The sequence below is a fragment of the Antedon mediterranea genome, chromosome 8 (genome assembly GCF_964355755.1).
Source record: "Antedon mediterranea chromosome 8, ecAntMedi1.1, whole genome shotgun sequence".
Classification (NCBI taxonomy): Eukaryota; Metazoa; Echinodermata; class Crinoidea; order Comatulida; family Antedonidae; genus Antedon; species Antedon mediterranea.
In genome coordinates, this window is record NC_092677.1 from 13,924,505 (window position 1) to 13,944,951 (window position 20,447).

A 20,447-nucleotide genomic window follows, 5' to 3' on the forward strand; every position below is an offset into this window, starting at 1 on the left:
AATAATTTCCAGAGATCTATAGTCTTATACCACTAGGCGGTTTGGAATTCCTCCTGAATGTCAAATTTATATATTATAATGATTCAGAATTTCATGCGATAGTGTTTTTAATTGAAAATTCTTCAATTAGAAATTAACAATGTAGGTGATATCTCGATTATTTATAAGGGCGAAAATTATAATTACGGATAACATTTTTAAAATATGATTTATTAATGTTCATAAGAAGTAGGCCTACTTACATTCTTCAAACTTTATTTTTATTTTTAGGCCTACTAACAATTCTATCGCAATAAATTGAATACTGTAGGCCTACACAATACTATTGTTTTATAAATTAAGTCCTATTGTTGATTCGGTCTGATTGTCTGAAGGATCTGCTCTTTGTTCCTAATATTAAGGAAATAAATAGGGCGTAGATAGTGTCACCATGGAGATTTTGTTGTTCTTATTGCTTACAGTTTTCGACCCATGCTGCGCTCACATTATTTGATCGAACCAAGTACCGTTATTATGTACGACAGTAATAACACAAGTCGTAATAATTGTTTAAAAAGGGCTTGCTACTGTCGACCCCAGCTGTGCCTTACTTGTTGCTGTAGTATAATAATAACATCACAATAATAATTGTTTAAAATAGGGCTTACTGTCGCACCCTGTGCTTTACTTGGTAGTATAACAACACAAGTCGCAATAATTGCTTTTCAGGGCTTACTTTGTCGACCCCTGTGCCTTACTTGATAGTAAAAAAACACAAGTCGCAATAATTTCTTAAATAAAGGGCGTACTATTGTCGACCCTTGTGCCTTACATGGTAGTATAGTAATAACACAAGTCATAATACTATGTAAATTATTGCCATGTTATTTTTAACCTGGGTAGTGGACAGGTGTTAACGCCGTGCAAAAGTTAATCGGCAAAAAGTTTACGACTTGTCTTTTATTTTTGTCTCTTTATCTATTTCAAAAAATTGAATAATTCTTTATATAAATAATAATCTATGTGCATAATCGCAATGCAATGCCAACGGTATGGTTCCATAAAAAAATTATTTCATTCAATGTAGAATTATGTTTGAGGAGACCACTGAGATCCTATTTGGTGGTTCGGCCGACTCATAATAACCGATTCTCTATATATTTCCACTGAGGCATTATTATGTCCAGTACCTTCACGTACAATGTTAGGTTAGGTTAGGCTTATGTAGTGTGGTAGGCACATCAGTGGTATGGTACATCATTTTTTAACGTCTTTTTACAGTACAAATGCACTAAGAATAGGTTACACAACATTGACCGATCAAATAAACTGTAGCTTTAGGATTGGTAAATATTAGGCCCTACTTAGTTTGCGTCTGATGATGGGAATTAGGAGAGTTTTTAGGGTTTCGCTATATCCTTTGTGAAACTAGGCCTATAAACTGTCATTATCCATGTTATAGTAATACTAACTACTTTTATTTATTACTATTTTTATAGAAATTCTAATTGACAAACCTAATCACATTTACGATAACAAGTACAAAGAAGACGGCATATACCACCGTTACCCCCGTCTACAAGTCCAACCGGTATCTCCGGCATCGTCGTTAGCGATACCCCGTCGTTTCACTACCTGCCCAGTGTCGTCAATGTTTGGTGGTCTATCCAGCGGCGTCGGGCGCACTTACACCGGGAGTGAGCTTAGGACGATTGATTGCAGGCTAGAGATGAAGGAATTGTGGGATAAATTTCATGATCTCGGTACAGAAATGATCATCACAAAATCGGGAAGGTGAGAATACTTTTTTTCACAATTGAAATAATTGACATAAACTAATAATAATAATATTAATAATAATAATGATAGTATTGAATAAAATGTCTTAATTTTACGACTGTTTATATAAATAATGATGGTATTTTAAGAGATGTGGTGGGTTGGCTGGTGTTTGAATGATTCTAAATAAATCACAATATCCGCCTTGAAAATATCATACGGTGCGCCGTTCGAGACATTAATATTTATTCATTCATTCTGCGTAAACATAAAAATGTGTATAATCCATATATACCACACATTTTTTATGTTAAGTTTTTTTCTTAAATCTTTCTCCCGGTTATAAGCATTGTTGTCCCCCTCCACGTGAAATGTTGAAAATGGTGTATGATGCATGGTGACTGCTAGAGAATAGTTATTATTATCATGATTATTATTAATCATATTACATACAGTTCTATACTGTCATTTTCCTTATTAAACTGGAGATGGATCTAAATGTATTGTATGTATATATGATGTTGAGAAATGTTCGTCATATTAAACATTGAGCTTATGCTGTGGTGTTACAAATGTGCCTTAAATGCTACGTGCAAACACGCGTCACTTCTTTTGACACAGATATCCCTTCATAGATAACTCATTTGGTCTGTGACGCTACTACCCTAGTGCCATAGCACTTCATTCATCGAGAGGTACTGGGTTAAAAGCGATGTCGGCCAGCACAGATAAACGATAAATTACCGTAAACACACCGCATTTGTCATTGTAGAAATCGTGACATACCGTTTTCGGCAGACTTGAGGTGGCAAAATATTTTCTTTTGCGGCTCGACACGAAAGTAAAGTGGCACTTTTTAAGGTTTTAATAAGCAGTTAAAATGTAAATGTTAGTTATAAATCTTGAATAGATCACTGGGTTTGTTGGTAGCTAATGGTATTGTGACAGAGCTAGGCGACTTGGATCTTACAAATTAATAGAACGTCTGTACACTCGCGAGAGGTTTCACTGCCGAGTAAATAAAACGTTCCTATACGTCATACATTTGTTTAGACCATGGTTATACAACATTACAATTTACTGTTCCATCTCTCTTATATAATAATACTTACTCAAAAAATCAGACAAAAATTTAATTATACATTATAATGTTCGTTTGAGTAAATTTATATTTGCATTACTATTCATCATAGTGGATGCGCTTTGTGCTGTTACTGAAATGCAAATAAATATAATATATAGGCCTACTCTGTCTACACTATCTAAGTTTGACAAAAAGGCGGGATGTGCCTAAATATGGTAGTGATATGCCCAAATATGGAAGTGAAATGCCCAGTGGTAGTGATATGCACAAAAATATGGTGGTGATATGACATTGTCATATTTTTAACATAAATGTTGTAGAAGTATATTATGAGTGTCATATTAAACAACTAATCACTTATGACTTATAGTTGAGATCGTGTTAATTTTAATACTAATTAATTATATACTAATTAATTAAAAACGAAGGAATGACAAGACTAATAAATCCTATTTTACATTTTAAATATAAAATATTGTTACTTAAATAACGAGCGCTAAAAATAGAGTTCCTAAGAAAAAAATAGTGTTTAGATTTTCTCATTTATATATTAAATTAGGTGATTTAATTGATATTGTATGCGGCGGTGTGTATTTGATGGATGCCTTAGTCTTAACAACTTGTTAATTAAGGCGTGAAGAATTATAGAATATTCGATTATCTGCCGAATCGTGTTTTAAAAATATTCTCACGATGATAAATTAATTTGCACTCAGACAACAGAGAGAAATTCTTCAAAATCTACACTTTAACTTGACAGGTATAGTATTAATTTGATAATTTCAACAATAAATATTAACTATGATTAATTTTTTGTTGAAAAGTTTCGTTTTTAATGAGTTTTTGATCACACGAAACGTTGGATGAGTTCCACAATGATCATTCACTGAAAATGAAACTTTTCAACATAATATTATTATTTGGAGATGAACTTATTTAATGCTATGATTAATTGATTCCTTATCTATGTTTAATTTTACAGTATTTAATACAATTACACTAAAGCTTTGAGCTAAAACAAAATTGATGCTATAGAAGAAAACATTTTGAGTGTAGAACTCTTACATAATCTGATCATGAGAAAACGTTATGTACTGATAACAAAGAAAACAGAATATAGGCCTAGGTTTTGCTAGTGTAGGCCTATATAGTACCGGTACCCGGATTACACTAAAATAGAGCCAGTGGACTTGTAAACATTTTGCCAATTACTATAGCATAATTTCAAAGTATTTTTTAAGAGTTTTTATTTGAATAATTCACTTCAATAAAAAAAAGTTATCGCGTGTCCAAAGTATAGGGTTTAAAAAACTATTAAACTATAGTGTGGCGTCACAGTTATTCAAGATTTCAGCCTTAACATTATTAGGAAAAAAAATGCCCGGTCTAGTTAGAAAACGTGGCATAATTTAGTATGACGTCGGGTCCACGTCTTCTGATCGCAGTACTGACGTAGGTTTTCGTCTTAGCCTTATTTGACCAGCCTAATTTGTCGATAGCGAACGACTCATTTTTCTATTGCTGACATTTTCAACTCAATTTATAAACTTTTATGTATTTGATGAACAGCCCAGAACTTTCGCTGAGAAATTCATGCTTTTAACGGGAAGGTCATATTTTATAGCAAGTTCAACAACAGTGAATTCATGCTTGATAAAACAAGCACGAATGTGCAATACTCGGGGTACAGCGAAAGAAGCTGTATACAGACGTATACAGTTAGAAAGTAAAGAAAATAGGTTTCGCCAGGGCTCGAACCGGGACCTTCTGCGTGTTAAGCAGACTTGACAACCACTACACTACGAAACCTCTTACATTAAAAATGTGGGTTACAGAAAGTTTTTTAATCCATTTAAATTACAAATAAATGGTAATAAGTACAAAGCAAAATAAACATGTGTAAAAGTGATAATTACCGATTACACAAAATAAGTATTTTAAAAAATAATAAAAATAAGATATACTCTGTATAATTATCATATTGCGTATACAGTACTTTTCACCATAAAGTTTAAAAAAAAGGTTTCGTCCGGGCTCGAACCAGGTACCTTCTGCGTGTTAAGCAAACGTGATAACCACTACGCCAAGAATCCGCATATAACCATATAACTACATAACGCTGTGGTGTGTCACACACATTGTGGCTTCTTAATTAAACAAATTAATTAACAAAAAATTAAAAATCCGGCTCTATAGCTTTGAGGACATGTCCCTGTAGTATGTTCATGCCAAATCCCAGCTCAATACTATAACGAATAAGGGAGGAGTAGTACTTTAAAAATCGCACTTTTTACTCAATAGTGTCCAGATGGAGGAAGAGAAGGAGAAAATGAGTAAGTACTAGACTCGGGTACCCCGAGTAAAAAAAACATAACCTCATGCTTTTATGAACAACAAAGATGAATAAATGGGATATACGAACAACATAATTGACCATGGCCAACGAAGACGTTATTTTTAATTTTATGTTAAGTATCGTTTAATAAATAAACTTTCTTTTTTAATTAAATATTTAATTATTTTTTCCCAGACGAATGTTTCCGACAATCCGGGTGTCTTTTAGCGGACTACAGCCATCATGTAAATATGCAGTTCTTCTCGATGTCGTTTCTTTAGACAATAAGCGCTATAGATACGCCTATCATCGGTCATCGTGGCTAGTGGCAGGTAAAGCAGACCCTCCCCTCCCCCGGCGGCTCTACATACATCCAGACTCTCCGTTCACTGGTGACCAGTTACTAAAGCAAATTGTCTCGTTTGAGAAGTTGAAGCTTACCAACAATGAGATGGACCAACATGGCCACGTAAGATTTTTTGATTTATTTTAGACAAATGGAGCGTTTCTGGGAAACTGAATCAACAATAGCTTTAACAACAACGATTGCGCATGCGCCATAAGTGCATACTAAGTGCATGACTTATTTGTATTACGAAGTAGGTAAGACTATTTTAAAATATTTTTCTTTAACGAAACGCGTTTGTAAACTTTTAACCAATCAGAAAGCGATGCTTTACTCTGCTTAAATGACTCGCTTGTGACGTTTTTGGTGAAGTTTACTTGTTCCTTTGACTTTTGTATTTTTCATTAACAAAACAGTGTGTGGAAGTAGAGATTGCTTCCCACATGACGAAAATGCAACCAAAGCAATTTGACTAATCACGACGTGAAAGAGGATCCTTCACGCCGTGATTGGTCAAATCTCTTGAGTTGCGTCCTAGTATAGAAACACCTGTTAAACATTAATGTAAACATAAAAATACATATACATACATATAAACAAATGAAACATCATCAGTCTATTGTATGCAAGTTTAATATATAAGTTGATAATTGAGTAAAGTATTTTGGTTGTAAAGCAGTCTTCTACATCGACGGTGGGCCAACGAAAGTCCTTGTTAAATTACTCAAGTCAATAAATAATATGTTCATTTCGTCATCACTTCGCACTTCAGGCCTATGTAATCCCAACCACGTAGATTCAACAAACGCGGTTTTTATCGACGAGTTGGTTTGCTAAATACAATTTAACGATCATTAATGGTTTATTTCTGGTATCAATGTTTCTGTGATTCGTTACTAATCAAAACATGTTCATTAAAAATATGTCTGTTTTTCGTCTATTCGGCTTTGCATTGAGCCCAGGATTAACATGTTAGCAGCACCGACAAGCCCCATGTAGACAGTTTGGCGCCTGCCGGTAAAGCACCTTGGTTGCGGGCTTGCGTTCCTCTTCCAACACATTCCAGGCTCATCGTAAAAACTTGACACAGTAACCGTTTATGGTTCTACTGTTTGTTTGAACTCTCGTTTCAGAAGAAAGGGTTAGAAAAACGTTAACACTTCCATAAATTGTCCCAGTAAATGCCGAATAACCACAAACAAATTAATGAATACGTTTAGTTTCAGAGTTGACCTAATGGCAAGAGCCCAGTTATCAGGCGGAAAGTGGAACTTTATACACTTACACAACAGTCTTGTTAACTTATACGTCAATGGTTGTTGTTAAATATCTATACTTATCGCGAATCTATTAATTATTTAATGTTGGGTTTTAGACACAGTATGGCACGCGATGCAGACATGAACAGAATATAGGCCTATTGACTGGTGGCTGCTTTTATTTTAATTCGAAATATATGATTTCATTCGTTAAGTTAATAGCATTAGCGGTCCATGACATTGGGACGGGACGACAGTGAGAGTATCCTGTCCCCAAAATGTGGCTGTTACGTAGTGTAATATATATAATCCTTAAATACCGTGTTTGTTTGTTTATTTTTTTTTTCGAATCCGTCGTATACAACATACATAAAGACAGACAAATGAAAAACATCAGAGAAAAAAACAAAAGAAAAACGTTTGATGATGAATTCAGGACAACCCAATTATTTTAATCATAAAAAAAAGAATTAGTTTCCATTGGGGTCCGAATAAAATATCAAAGGCACAAAACAACGTTGAAAAGTATGAAATAGAGATAAACAAACAGTGATATCATTGTATGTTCCTCGGGATCTAAGCATGACCTTGTTGTAACTTTGTTGTTAATAAGTAGATGTTTCTTTATGTTTGAAAGTGGTCTTATTGTCGATATCCTCAATGAAACAGGGAGAGAGAATTCCAATTAGAGATGCAATTAGAGAAAAAAAAAAGTATTCTAAAATAATCCTTTTTTTTTGTAGATTATTTTGAACTCAATGCATAGATATCAACCTAGGGTGCACATTATGAAATACAAGGACAAGATAACGACAGTTGCAGCTCTGGAGAAAGAAGAAGTACGGACGTTTGTATTTGACGAGACTTCATTTACCGCCGTCACCGCCTACCAAAATCAATTGGTAAATACAACGAATAATAAATGAATACCGTAACATTCAGAAATCGATTATAAATATAAACTATAATGTATTTTAAACCATGGAGAAAAAAAATTTCTCCATGTTTAAACTAAGGAAGAGTTTTGTTTGACACCGCACGACGGATGTGACACTTTACACATTGTTGGGCAGCAGAGAAATATTGTGCATACCTTTACCAAGATTATACCCTGTCCGCGTTTGCCATATAGGCATGTGATGTATTTAAATTATAATGGCGATCCACAATACACTACCTAAAGCGTGGTTCCCACTATAACGCAACGCATCGACGTATCGACGCAAAGTGCTGTATTGCCTAATCACAAGTGGGAACCGACGACGCAATAGTGCTGAAACATCGCAGGTTTGATTTCACGCAGGCGGAGGCAAACACAATTATTAGGGCATTTGCTTACGTTGCGTAGATTGCGTTACGTTGCGTCGCTAGTGGGAACCACGCTTTAATACCAATTATAATTAATATATTATACGGCTGAAGTGAGTCTATTGTGCAGTATGTTAAACAAGTAGTCTGACATACTGATATTAACTAGCACAGAGGTCCTGTCGTAGATATATCCTTTTAATTGGTCAGATGTTTGCATGCCCTAAAGATAGATCTTTCTAGTTTGTATTATTATTTATGCCGAATCTGTCTGTTTCTACTTAGTGATATATGCAATTTATGTCACATTAGAAGAGGGGGAAATATCCCCTCCAGCCTAAGAATGTACCTAAGTATGAGTTCATTTACTTCTATTTGTCACCTTACTACGCAGTTGACACATTTTAGCTGCTGCCAGCCCGTTGTTCGCAGAATAGACTGCGTGTCAAAATTAATGTGCGTGAAATTTCTCGCAGTGACAAAATGTAAAATATTGGGAACGTCGTGAAGTTGTAAGGCATATTTTAAAGCAAATGGATTTTCCCAATTAAAGCTTGTTTTTAAAAATATAGCCTTGGTTACTATAGTACTAAATAGTGACATGCCCTTCATTGATCATTTTGAAATATCATTAATGAATTAATTTAGTGGTTTCGATTAATTACCGGGATTATAACTGAGTAATGTGTAATGTTGAAATGCTATCCTGTATTTATTTTAGATAACACGGTTAAAGATAGATAGTAATCCATTTGCTAAAGGTTTTCGAGACTCATCTAGGCTGTCGGAATTCGAAAGGTGAGTAAGATAAAAGTATAATTATCACTGCTTATCACTGCATCTTATTTGAAACAAATTCAATTTAGAGTGTTTTTTCTATGCAGTTTGGATACTAACTGACCTGTGACCTGACTAAATTACCACAATTATGTTAGTTTAGGCCTATTTAAAAAAAATTGAAAAAATTGCTTCCATTTATTGCCATTTGCATATAAAATATACATAGAAATTATTTAATTATTTAAACAAATTATTTTACAATATAAAAACAAGAAATTAACAGAAGTATATAAATGTTTAAAATAAAATTTAATGACAAAAAAGATCGACGTTTCGGAACCATCATGGAAACGTCGATCTTTTTTGTCATTAAATTTTAGTTTAAAGTTATACATATAAATGTTGTAAATTATCTGATTGAAAAAAATAGAATGTATTTAAATGGTTCACAATTACGACTTGTGGGTGTAATCATGCATTGCATGACGAATGGGTATAATCAAATTATGTTAACAAACCATATTGCAAATATATGAATGAACAATGAATGAATAAAAGAATGAAAAAAAAAATTTTTCTATAGGCCTTTAACAAATTTTTGAAATAGTTATAACGCTTAGGCCTACTACTGTACAGTTTTGAATAGCATAACAAAGTTATATCATCCATTTTTTTTCCGCAGAGGACGTATAGATAAGATGATACATGGGCATACGTATGCACGGTCACCAATTCGGAGTATTTCAGAAACCCATGGCGGATCATCTAAGGATAGGCCTATCTCAATTTCACCTAATTTAATATCATCTAATTTTAAGCGTCCTCAACGATTTCGCTACGAAATGGTACAGACACTACCCCCACTTGTTATGCCGATGCCCAGGCTTCAATCGGGTCATCTTGGTACGTGGTAACTATATTAAACTTGATACACATCTTAAGTAGATACCTTTCTATTTAGGGACTGCCTTATGCTTGGTTCCCACTAGAGTCGCAACACAAGCACGTAACGCAACGTAAGTGAGTTGACCAATCACAAGCGATGGATTATTTGAACTTTCGCTTGTCATTGGTCAAGCTTAAATGATAAATGATGAGAGGGTAGTGTACAAAAGACGAATTGCCCAATGTAATAGACATTAGTACGATGGAATTGACAACTGTAAGTATATTGTATAGGCCTACGTTTAATATAAGTAGGCTTATATGCACTACTGTAAAGTAGACATACGTGTTAGTCAAGCTTGGTTCCCACTTTGACGCAACGCAATGACGTATGCACAGCGCAAGTAAGTCTACCAATCAAGCAAGATTCGGATGATCCGTCCCGTCGTGATTGGTCAAATTTCAGTGCGAACCGCTTACGGTCGTTGCTTTGTATCCTACCAGTGGGAACTTGCGAGCTTGCAATTTATTTACGTCACCCCTACCCCTGCCCTTGTATCTCCTTAAGCTCATCCTTTTCTTGGCCTGAAGTTTCTATGTGGGATGAAACAGAACGTTAACTCACCTGAACGTCGTTAATCCCAACCCATACTATCCACCATTGCCCATATGAACCTGGGTTGTATGCAGTCGAGAAAGCAATTAGGTGTTTCTACTGATAGGATCTCGTTTATTTATATAAATTAAAATATATGATTAGCAATTTACTTACAGTAGTGAAAAGTATTAGTAGTTGAATTAATGTTTGATGACCAACTAATGCATTACTATAAGAAAAACATGATAATAAATCTCTTTAATCATCTTTAGGTATGCATTCATTAATATCGTCGTCGTCACATCTGCCGTTGAGTTCTGGAACGTCTATGCCATTTTTCAGCAATATAACAACATCGTGTTCTGCCCCCGGCCTTCTCCACCCTGTGCTAGGTCAACCGCTCTGCGACTTAACCACCGACAACTCGTTACATCATAGTACAAATCATAGGTACCATCGACTGTTCTCTCAAGGTCCATACGCCTCGATTCAAGCACTCAGAACAGCTGCAACGCAAATATCAACACATCAACCTATGTAAAATGAACTACAGTGTATTAATAGTTTAAATAAAAAGAAATTAATAATAGTTGTAATATAATGTAAATAATATATTCAAAGGCTAAAAATAAAATGAAGAATATCGTATCAACCGAATTGTCAACGACACAGAGTGCGCTGCAACTGCAGTAGGCCTACTACCGGTATTATCTGTCGACGAATGGGCTTGATGATCGTCAAGGGAAATATTGTGTTTCTATTTTATTTTTGTATTATGTTATTATATATTAACCCATCTAAAACAATAGTTTTTTGTCAAAAGAATATTCATAAACTCACAATTGTCTTATTTGTTCAATAAAACTCTTCTTTTGTAAGAATACGCGAAGGTTTGACACGATGAGGGCAGTAGAGTACAATCCAAACGATATCTGGTTCTTTTTTTACATAACACTAACAGTGAATCCGTGCTATTTGATTGGTTAATGCATCATTAATGAACTTAAATCAATGTAAAAATGTTCTGCCACGCGAGGTCGTTGACTGACCTGCTCTTTAAATCAACATATGGTGCGCGCCGTCTATAACTGTTTTTCTCCGCGTCCGAAATTGGAGATCTTATTTTTTTGGGGCCTAGGTTCCCGGCCTAGAATTGAACGATGATTCAAGATGGATTAATTGAATAAAAGTTTATTTTAGATCAGCAAATGTGTTATAAAACAAAAAATGAATGTTCTGTATTCGTTAAATGGTGAGAATACTAAATACATTGAAAGAATGACTGCTTTTTAAACTAGGCCCCGCCGTTAAATAGCATCATTATCCAACTCATGCAAACATTCGTTATTTGTAGGCCTACAAAATGTACAGTTAGGCCACCTTCTTGTATACATTATCACTCACTATTACAGAGATATTCTTTTTATTACAATTCGACACAACAATGTTTAAAAAAGGCCTCCTTTGCAAGCATTTTCGTCAACTAACAAAATGCGTAAAGCAAAAGTTATTCCATAAGCTCACGTATAATCTAGAAGGAAGGACGCGGGCAGGCGGCGAGGGGTGGTGGGGGAAGATGATCCTCCTCCTATTAGGCCTACCAACTTAAATAAAAACAGGCGTGTGAATAAATTAATAATAAAACTCTCCGAGTTGACTTCTTTGAAATAAATATTCTGTAGAATAAGTTTGTCTTTTTCATAATTGTTACAGTATAGGCCCATGTAATTATAATATGTAAAAACAAAACGTTTTTGTTTTGTTGCGCGAGTCGTTTTAACATTTTGTCTTTATACAACTGATGACGTATTATTTAAATGCATAGCATTACATGTCAAAATACTGCCTTAATTTCTTTTCTTTTTTCTGATGTTTTTATTATTACAACCTAATTATTATTATACTTGAAAAATGTATTTTACTCAACAAAATAAAATGATTCGTGGTTGGACAAGTAGCCTATACCATAACACCTAAAAAAGCCCCCCCCCCCCCTTTCCCCCCCTTTTTTTATCTCTGATAGTGGGATTATTTTTGAGATAGACGAAAGTATTTGAATATCAAAGGAACAAGCTGATTCAATGCCAGATATGTATCTATCATATATATATCATTAATAATTTATATCATTACATTTATTTTACAGTTTAAAATGGTGATATTTTGATAACAAAATATGTAAAATTTGGTAATTTCTAGAAAATCCTATTACTGGTAGCAATTCACATATTTCGAAAAGGTCATCTTGAAAATAAGCCCACCCAAACGTGTACTATAAATGAAAAAGCCCAAAGTTGTTTCTTCGCAAACCTGGGCTAGTTTTAAAAGGGAAGATTGTGTTGGTGACTTTTGAATGGGGCCTGATAACGAAAAGGAGTGACGTGACTAGAATCCTTTAATTGTTTGATACTGTTACGCCTCTGGTGCTCAATCGACTGTGTTCACAGTTCTTTCACATGCAAAACTATTATTTCAATAGGTTTCTTTTGAAAAAAACCCAACAGTGCTTAATCTTTTGTTCAGTCGTAGAGTAAATACCGCATGACAAGAACACAAACGTTCTAAAATGATTTAGGCCTATCTATAATAACTCTAGTCGTCAATATGACGAATATTTTTCTCAATAAACCAATATTGGTTTGGCGTAGTATGTATACCTGTGCTATGAACATAAATTGGCCTAAGATCAGTTTAAGAAACATTCTGACGGATTTAAAACTACGTTACGTACTTCGGACATTGTGGATTCTTGTCTGTCTTGGTGTGATAACGACAATCATGTTGTGGAATGAAGTAATGTTAAAATCAGGTGAGCTTGTTAAGAAAATATATACTAATTATAATACTAACATGGCATATATGCCATATGAAAGGGATAAATGAAGATCAGTGACTCCCCTATACTTTTTTAGGCCTGTCTCCTATTCTATCTAAGTCAGTGAGAATTACCTAAATACTAAGCCCTATCAATTATAACCAAGCCGGCCCAGTGTAAATTATACAAAATAGGATATATAGTGTTACTTGAATTTTTATCAATAAAATCATACGTTTGAGTCGATTTTGGCGTAAAAAATTGTCATCACCCTCGGAAATGAATAAATGCGTCAATAATGTTTGTATTGCGTCAACTAGTATGTTTGCGTTGTAATATGTTGTAATATACAATGTTGACGCGATAGATTTTCAGCATTTATTTTATCGCCTCAAAAGTATTTTATTGAGGAAAATGCAATTAACAATCTAAATATATCCATTTAAAAATGGAGGCCTAGCGACTTGTTATTGGTTCCAGAATTTATCATTTGCATTAATTTTCCATTTCATCAGCATGAGTTAACTAATGTAGGCCTATGTAATTATTGTTTGTAGCTTACAAAACATGATATTTTGATTTCAGAATCGGTAGACAGAACCGGGATGGGTATTCCACTCACGGTACCAAGAGATAAATCTGTTTTTAGGCACGTACGGTCTTGGATGAAGAAACCAAGACATAGTAGTAAGTCAAAATGTAGAAAACACCATAATAAGAACGTTATATTTTAATAATTCATCAGCAAGGGTGCTGAATCGTTTTTAAATATTATTCTTCTTTTCTTTTTGTAAGGTGACCAAGCTGGCATAGTATGTCCATCTGAGTTTGAACTAACAGGTCTACGTAAGTACTACTATAAAGGAAAATATAAATTTTACCAATCACAAGCGATACTAGACTTCGGATGATCATCACGACGCGATGATCATCCGAACTGTAGCTTGTGATTGGTCAACTTACATGCTGTTACCTGGGGACCAAGCTTGAATAAAACATGGTCGACAGATTATTTGGAAATACTGTAAGTACCTAAACATTGTAAAATGATAACATTAAGAAAAATGAAACTTTGCCTTAATTTATCAATTTTTGACAGAAAGTGATTCTAAAAAACATGTATATACAGTAATGTACAACACCAACAAAACAACAGTATTAAAACTCATTTACCTCGCCATGTTTTATGCTTAGGCTTGTTGCTACAGTATAATAGGAAACGGGAGCCCTCATGGAACGTCACAAAATAAACCTGAATATTCATTAGTCGTATCCATAAGGTGTAACGTAAGAATTGATTAGACTCTGGACATTGCAAGCCGATGTATTGAGTTCGAACCCCATTACCAATTTCTTTTTACTTTATAGTGAGAGAGGGATTATTAAGAGAGATGGGTTAAGTTTTATTTTATTATGAAGTACTTCGGCAATCTTTTACAGCCAGTCCAAATTTATGTCTTATTTTCAAAATGTAGGTGGCAACTTATCTGCAGATTTAAATGCAACTACGTTAACTTTTACCGAACAAGAAATATTTAGAGAACAAACAGAAGAGGTTCTTCAAGTTACTCATGATATGAATTTAAGACTGAATGTGAACTTATTCAATAGAAGACATAAGCGAGATTATTCACCATTGACAATAGAAGACATTTTATTGCCATCAATTCTTTATGTTAAAGATTATTTATATATTCCTGGAGGACACTGGAAACCCACAGACTGCCTCCCTAGATGGAAGGTAAGCTATACTTGTGTACAGGTATTTACCCTGTCCCGTTTAGAGACCCGACTACTGCGCGCTAAAGCGAGGATAGGCTGGTGCGTGACGAAACAGCCTACGATTCGAGGTTGTCGTCAAAACACCGTTCCCTGATAATGTTGACGTAAACATAGAGGATCTGCAAAAAAGAGCAAAATGCAACACCCAGTAATAATTATGGCGTTCGATTTTCAACGACCACCTACTATAGGACCAAGTACAGGACTTCTGTCATATTAATCCATTGTGCGCATTGGACATTGGTGGATTGATTCCCCGACGGCCCGACACAAAGCGCGTAGGTCGCCATAACACAATTACCATCAACAGTTTGGATAGTCTATCTTCGGATTGGTCAAATTGTCTGCGTCCATGCGTTGCGTCCTAATGGAAACCTATAGTTTTAACAATTTCTCAATTCTTTTATCATATGCTGTAGTAAGAAATAGTAAAAACCAGGACCGAATACTAAACCTCTTCTATTTCCTTTTTCAGGTTGCAATAATAATTCCATTTCGTGATCGGTATTCACATTTACCAATATTTCTTAAACATATTATTCCAATGTTACATCGGCAGAAATTAGAGTTTGGTATTTTCGTGATTGAACAGGTGAGTTTTGTAACGCTTAATTAACTATCGACTTTAATGATATTTTTCTCCAACTTTATTTCACCACGTCATGGAGGGGGTCTTGCAGGGATGTTGTAATGTGTGTACATTAATAGCTGTCATGATAGGTTGTATAGGCCAACTCAAACTTAAATATGTTTAAAGTTATCCCGACGATCTATAAACTACGCCCGACGCTAACTCAAGACAACTCCGACGAGTTAAGATGTTTGAGTTTGAACTTTACATTCAAAACGACAAGGAAACTTACCACCCCGTGGCCTCTTTCAAATCCTGGAGGAAATTTATTGTATCCAGGGGAGGTTCTACGAATTAACGGACAGCGCCAACATAATATAGTAGTCTGTCAAAAATAGATATCAAATTAGTAGTTTCCTTCAAAGAAGTACTTTTGCCAAAGGAAGAAATTCTCCTGGCATCCGGACGTCATGTCGGAAATATATCGGCGGTAAAAAATAAGCGCAAAAGGTGCTTACAATAAAATAAAAACGGAACGTGCTCATTATATGATATTTACTCGTATTTCATCATTTCAGGATAATATGCTGTTATTTAACCGTGCAATGTTGCTCAACGTTGGTTTTCTCGAATCTCTAAATTTTACCAAATGGGATTGTTTTATATACCACGATGTTGACCACGTCCCATACAATGACGGTAATTACTACGGTTGTATAGGAATGCCTCGTCATTTTATCACAGGTGCTGATAGATGGGGATATAAGTAAGTTCATTTTGTTTAGAAAATTAAAAACACTTTCTGTCCCAGTTCCTCATACAGCTTATCACTTGAACCAGTTTGTGATTGCCGTGTCTTTGCTGCCTAGTGACAACCATGTATGCCTATGTGTATTTTAGCTGTGTTATTGCTGATTGGTCAAAGTTTAAAAAAAAATCCAGTACTATGGTAAAATACAATATGTAGTAGCTAGTTTGTTTCAAAATAGCATACATGATAATATGACGTGAATTTTATTTTCATTTACAGATTACAATACAATAGTTTTTTTGGTGCTGTGACGGGTATGACTAGAGGGCAAATTTTTGAAATGAACGGGTTTCCAAATGTGTATTGGGGATGGGGTGGAGAAGATGACGATATTTGGCAACGTGTAAAAAGTATAGGTTATACAAAAACAAGACCACGGTCATATATTGGCTGGTATGACGTCATTAAACAAGATCATAAAAGTGCACCCCATAATAAGGAAAGGTAGGATGAATTTAAAATATACTATTTTAATGGTGATTTTGGTTAAGACGATAAGAATAATATACTGTAGGCCTATCACAGAAACATTGTAATCAGTAATTAGATGCGGTGATCATAAAGCCGGTATATTGTGATTGTGTGACGGTGGTGATGATCGAATCGTAACATGCCAGGCCCTCCCTGTAGGCCATTGGCTCTTACCAACTGTCATAGTGTTATATCTTTGTGTTGGTTATGATGGCGGCAAATGATAATTTCAGTAATTATTTAATGGTGTCTTTAGGCCTAATGACGTGTCCGAGTTCTATATGCGTATAACATCGGGTGTAGTACTCGGTAGAATTCGTTTTGGGTGTGATGTGTTAGCAAGTTGTAAGGATATGATGACACGTTTTATTTTATTTTTACGTATTGAATAACTGTATTTATCTTTTAATTGTTTTCTTTTGTACGCAGAGTAGCTAGTTTGAAATACTGGAAAAAGCGGCATCTTATCGACGGATTGAATAATATCGTTTATGACGAACCAATCATAACATTGTATTCATTGTACACAAATATTGCCGTTAATATTCAAAAACTAAATATTGATATTGAATACGAAGACTACCCAACCGATTGATGTACTGTATGTGTTTATTTTGATGTTTCCACCGATCTAAGCTGGGAAAATTGTGAGTTTTAATATTAAGTTTTAATATCAAGTCGATCAACAAAGTTAATACAGCGGTTCACTATCACAAGTAGACGTGTATGCCTACTTACAAGATCCAAGTAAACGTGCATTACTATTACAAACCCCGTGATAATCTACTAATTATGAATTATTTATTCAGAACTTAGGCCCTACACCTACTGTTAAAGTTGTGCCTTCTTTTCGCATTCGCACAACTCCAATGTTTCGCCGAGGAAAAAATCGCACAAACAATTCAAAATACCAACTTCGCTGAAGCGAACAACTCAAGAAACTAGAATTCGTCGCAGAAAGGGATTTGGAAGATGGAAAGACAAATTAAATTCGCATGCGTATAAGTAAGACGCTTTCGATTCGCGCGAAAAAAAATTCTAGTTGAAAACATGCCTTGGGTATAAAGCGTTGCTGAAATCATGAATTATTCATTATAACGTGCATACTGACGCTTTCTCGTCATGTGTTTTTTTTTTTCAGTCTGCGACAACATATTATGAAATACCATTGAAAATTATGCTCGAAGTTTAATTGTTGCTACAAAAACTAAAACGACAATATACACTATATAAACACTATTTTGTTTGCAAACAATTCTTCTTATGAGTAGTGATGGATTTCACTCTTCTTTATGGGATAAACTTTTGTCATGCGCCACATGTAGGCATATCTCTAGGTGGTTGAGGGATGGTGTGGAAGTCAACAATCATAGCTTGTCCAGTCTGCAATAGATTAAGTAACACAATTGTATTTCATTATTTATCATTATTTTAAAAAGAATTTGTCTACATGTAAATAAATTGAATTAAAAATTTCTGTTTGGAAATTAAATTTTAAAAATTGTTTATAGGCCTATAGCAACGTATTTATAAAAACAATTGTTTTGTTGTTTTTTTTTAAATCTTTTTAAAAATATACCTGTCTCTACCCAGGATCTCCTTTCTATAATTGTACGTTATTTTATTTTATATATTGTGCATTATGTAACCTATTATACAATTTTAAATATTGATGCAAACTCCGAGTTTTCATCAAAAGTTTAGTAAAGTTTAGTTCCTTATCTCCTCTTTGGCGGAAGTAAATAAGTTAATACTTACTTTTAAATGACTGTAGATGCATGGATAAACCAATATCCAGGATTATCTGTTTTCCATCTTACGATTACATAATCGAGGATGCAGAAGCATTACAAGTATCTTTAATGGTAGCATTTTCAGGAGAAATTCTTGCAAGTAATCCTAAATGGTAATTATGGTAATTGATATTATAAATTCCTCTTATTTGATAGGACGATTGTGGGTCACATGGCGTACAGTAGCACGCACCATTGAACGGTCGCTCTCGTACGAAAACAATTTTTTCGCGTTTTGAAATATTTTTAAACAATTGCTTTTGAAATACAATAGCGCCACCTATTTTGAACTTCCGCTGCGAATATTGAATGTTATGACTGGTTTCATATTTTTGGAGAGGTAGGCCTAATTATGTAGGCCCTAGTACTAATTTTGACATTTAAATTAGCTTTAGATCGTTTGTATGATTTTGATTAATTAATGGGAACATCTCTACAAGACGTAATCGTTGAAAAAAAACCCAGAATTAGCCTAGACGAGTTCCAGTTGCCTGTCGAAGTTTCGATGGTATCACTGCCTTTCTAGCCTAGTTAGGCGTTTAGGCTAGTAGGCCTAGACGCGTCAGCCTTGCTAGGCCTAGGATTGTTTGTTGACATAATTAACTTAAAATCAAAATAAATATAATATTAATTTATTATTAAAAAACAAATCTTATGTGAATCAAATGTAAGCCTAGGCCTTATTTTATTCAATCTGATTCAATTGACAGGAATCTATCAACGTTCAACGTTGCGAATACGATAACTAAAACACATACGTCACATTTGCTAAACATTTGAGCTGATCCCCCTCTTTCAAATTTATATGGATGGGGCCCTCAATATTTTGCGAAAGTTTTTGTATGTCTGTACTGTAGCTCTCAGGAATACAGTATTTTGATTTGACACCAAAACAATATCTTAACGTTTGCGCATACTCACAAATCGTTATGATAACTTCACGCAAGCATCAAGCACTTGAAATCGTGGAGTGTCTGTAAGATTCTCCGGAGTTTGGGCATTGGAACCTAGTGTACGTCTGAATGAAGTCCAAACATTTAGTATCTTCCGTCGTGAGTTTCAATAGCAACAGATAAATCCTGTCTTTTCTTGACATCCCAAACTGTTGATTAAACTTTAGGGTATTGGAACATTATTTCAATATACGAGATATACAAATCATTGGAGAATACGAGAATAATGAAAATATGAGGTATTGGCCCCCAATAAAATACGAAAAATAATAATAAAGTTATTTATTTCCACAGGAAAATAAAAGAAAAATAATAAAAGAATTGCGCATAATTAAAAATAACTCCGCCGTAAACCAATGTAAAGTAGTCCTCTGGGGAAATAGTCATCTGAGAGAGTAAACTCTCGCACAAAAGTATTAATAGTATCTAAAGAAGATCTGCAAGAAATTCAAAAGCTTAACAAAAACCCTGAAACAAATTTTAAAATACATAACACAATTAAAACATGAAAGAATGTCGCAACAGGAGACATAGCCTTAGGCTACTTGGCCTAACTGGGCTATTCATGGGGTACCTAGTCGTGGCGAACTTCTTTTATTTTCTGCATGTAATGTATTATTTTTATGTATTATATTTCCTGTTTGACGGTTAAGGCCCACCTTAACCAGAGCAAGTAAACATTTGTTATCTTTCAAATTAACGTCGAATTTAGAACATTATTATCCTAATAAATAATCATTGCAATTTATCTTTAATTAAAAAAAATAGGTTCATACTGAAACTTAATGAAAAACATACAACTTTGAGTAACAATGACTCCAGATTCATTTGAACATAATTAATTGTTGCCACGCCAAATCAAAATAATTAAACATTATCAAAATAATAATAATATACA

General features: G+C 34.4%; 2 protein-coding genes and 1 long non-coding RNA gene across 4 annotated transcripts; 2 read left to right on the plus strand and 1 right to left on the minus strand.

Annotated features, from left to right (window-relative positions):
• Positions 1 to 1,575: 1,575 nt before the first annotated feature.
• LOC140056704 (T-box transcription factor TBX20-like) lies at positions 1,576 to 11,477 on the plus strand. Its single transcript, XM_072102168.1, has 6 exons — positions 1,576 to 1,773; positions 5,373 to 5,646; positions 7,526 to 7,684; positions 8,812 to 8,888; positions 9,553 to 9,773; positions 10,626 to 11,477. The coding sequence occupies exons 1-6, from the start codon at positions 1,631 to 1,633 to the stop codon at positions 10,892 to 10,894; spliced, it is 1,143 nt and encodes a 380-aa protein (XP_071958269.1). The 5' UTR covers positions 1,576 to 1,630; the 3' UTR covers positions 10,895 to 11,477.
• Positions 11,478 to 12,873: 1,396 nt separating this feature from the next.
• On the plus strand, positions 12,874 to 18,508 carry LOC140056618 (beta-1,4-galactosyltransferase 6-like). 2 transcript variants are annotated; one of them, XR_011846789.1, is made up of 9 exons: positions 12,874 to 13,162; positions 13,754 to 13,855; positions 13,964 to 14,014; positions 14,644 to 14,909; positions 15,426 to 15,542; positions 16,100 to 16,287; positions 16,552 to 16,776; positions 17,233 to 17,450; positions 17,945 to 18,508. XR_011846789.1 is itself a non-coding variant. In XM_072102046.1 (8 exons), exons 1-8 carry the CDS (start codon positions 12,958 to 12,960, stop codon positions 17,396 to 17,398), a joined length of 1,320 nt encoding a protein of 439 aa, XP_071958147.1. In that variant the 5' UTR covers positions 12,874 to 12,957; the 3' UTR covers positions 17,399 to 18,502. The 2 variants fall into 2 exon arrangements, 1 of the variants encoding a protein (XP_071958147.1); XM_072102046.1 differs by having other exon boundaries at positions 17,233 to 18,502.
• Positions 18,126 to 20,302, minus strand: LOC140056619 (uncharacterized). The gene is made up of 3 exons (XR_011846790.1): positions 19,518 to 20,302; positions 18,562 to 18,702; positions 18,126 to 18,186 (listed from the first exon to the last, which is right to left on the minus strand). It is a non-coding gene; the product is annotated as an uncharacterized lncRNA (long non-coding RNA).
• Between the last annotated feature and the right edge of the window lie 145 nt (positions 20,303 to 20,447).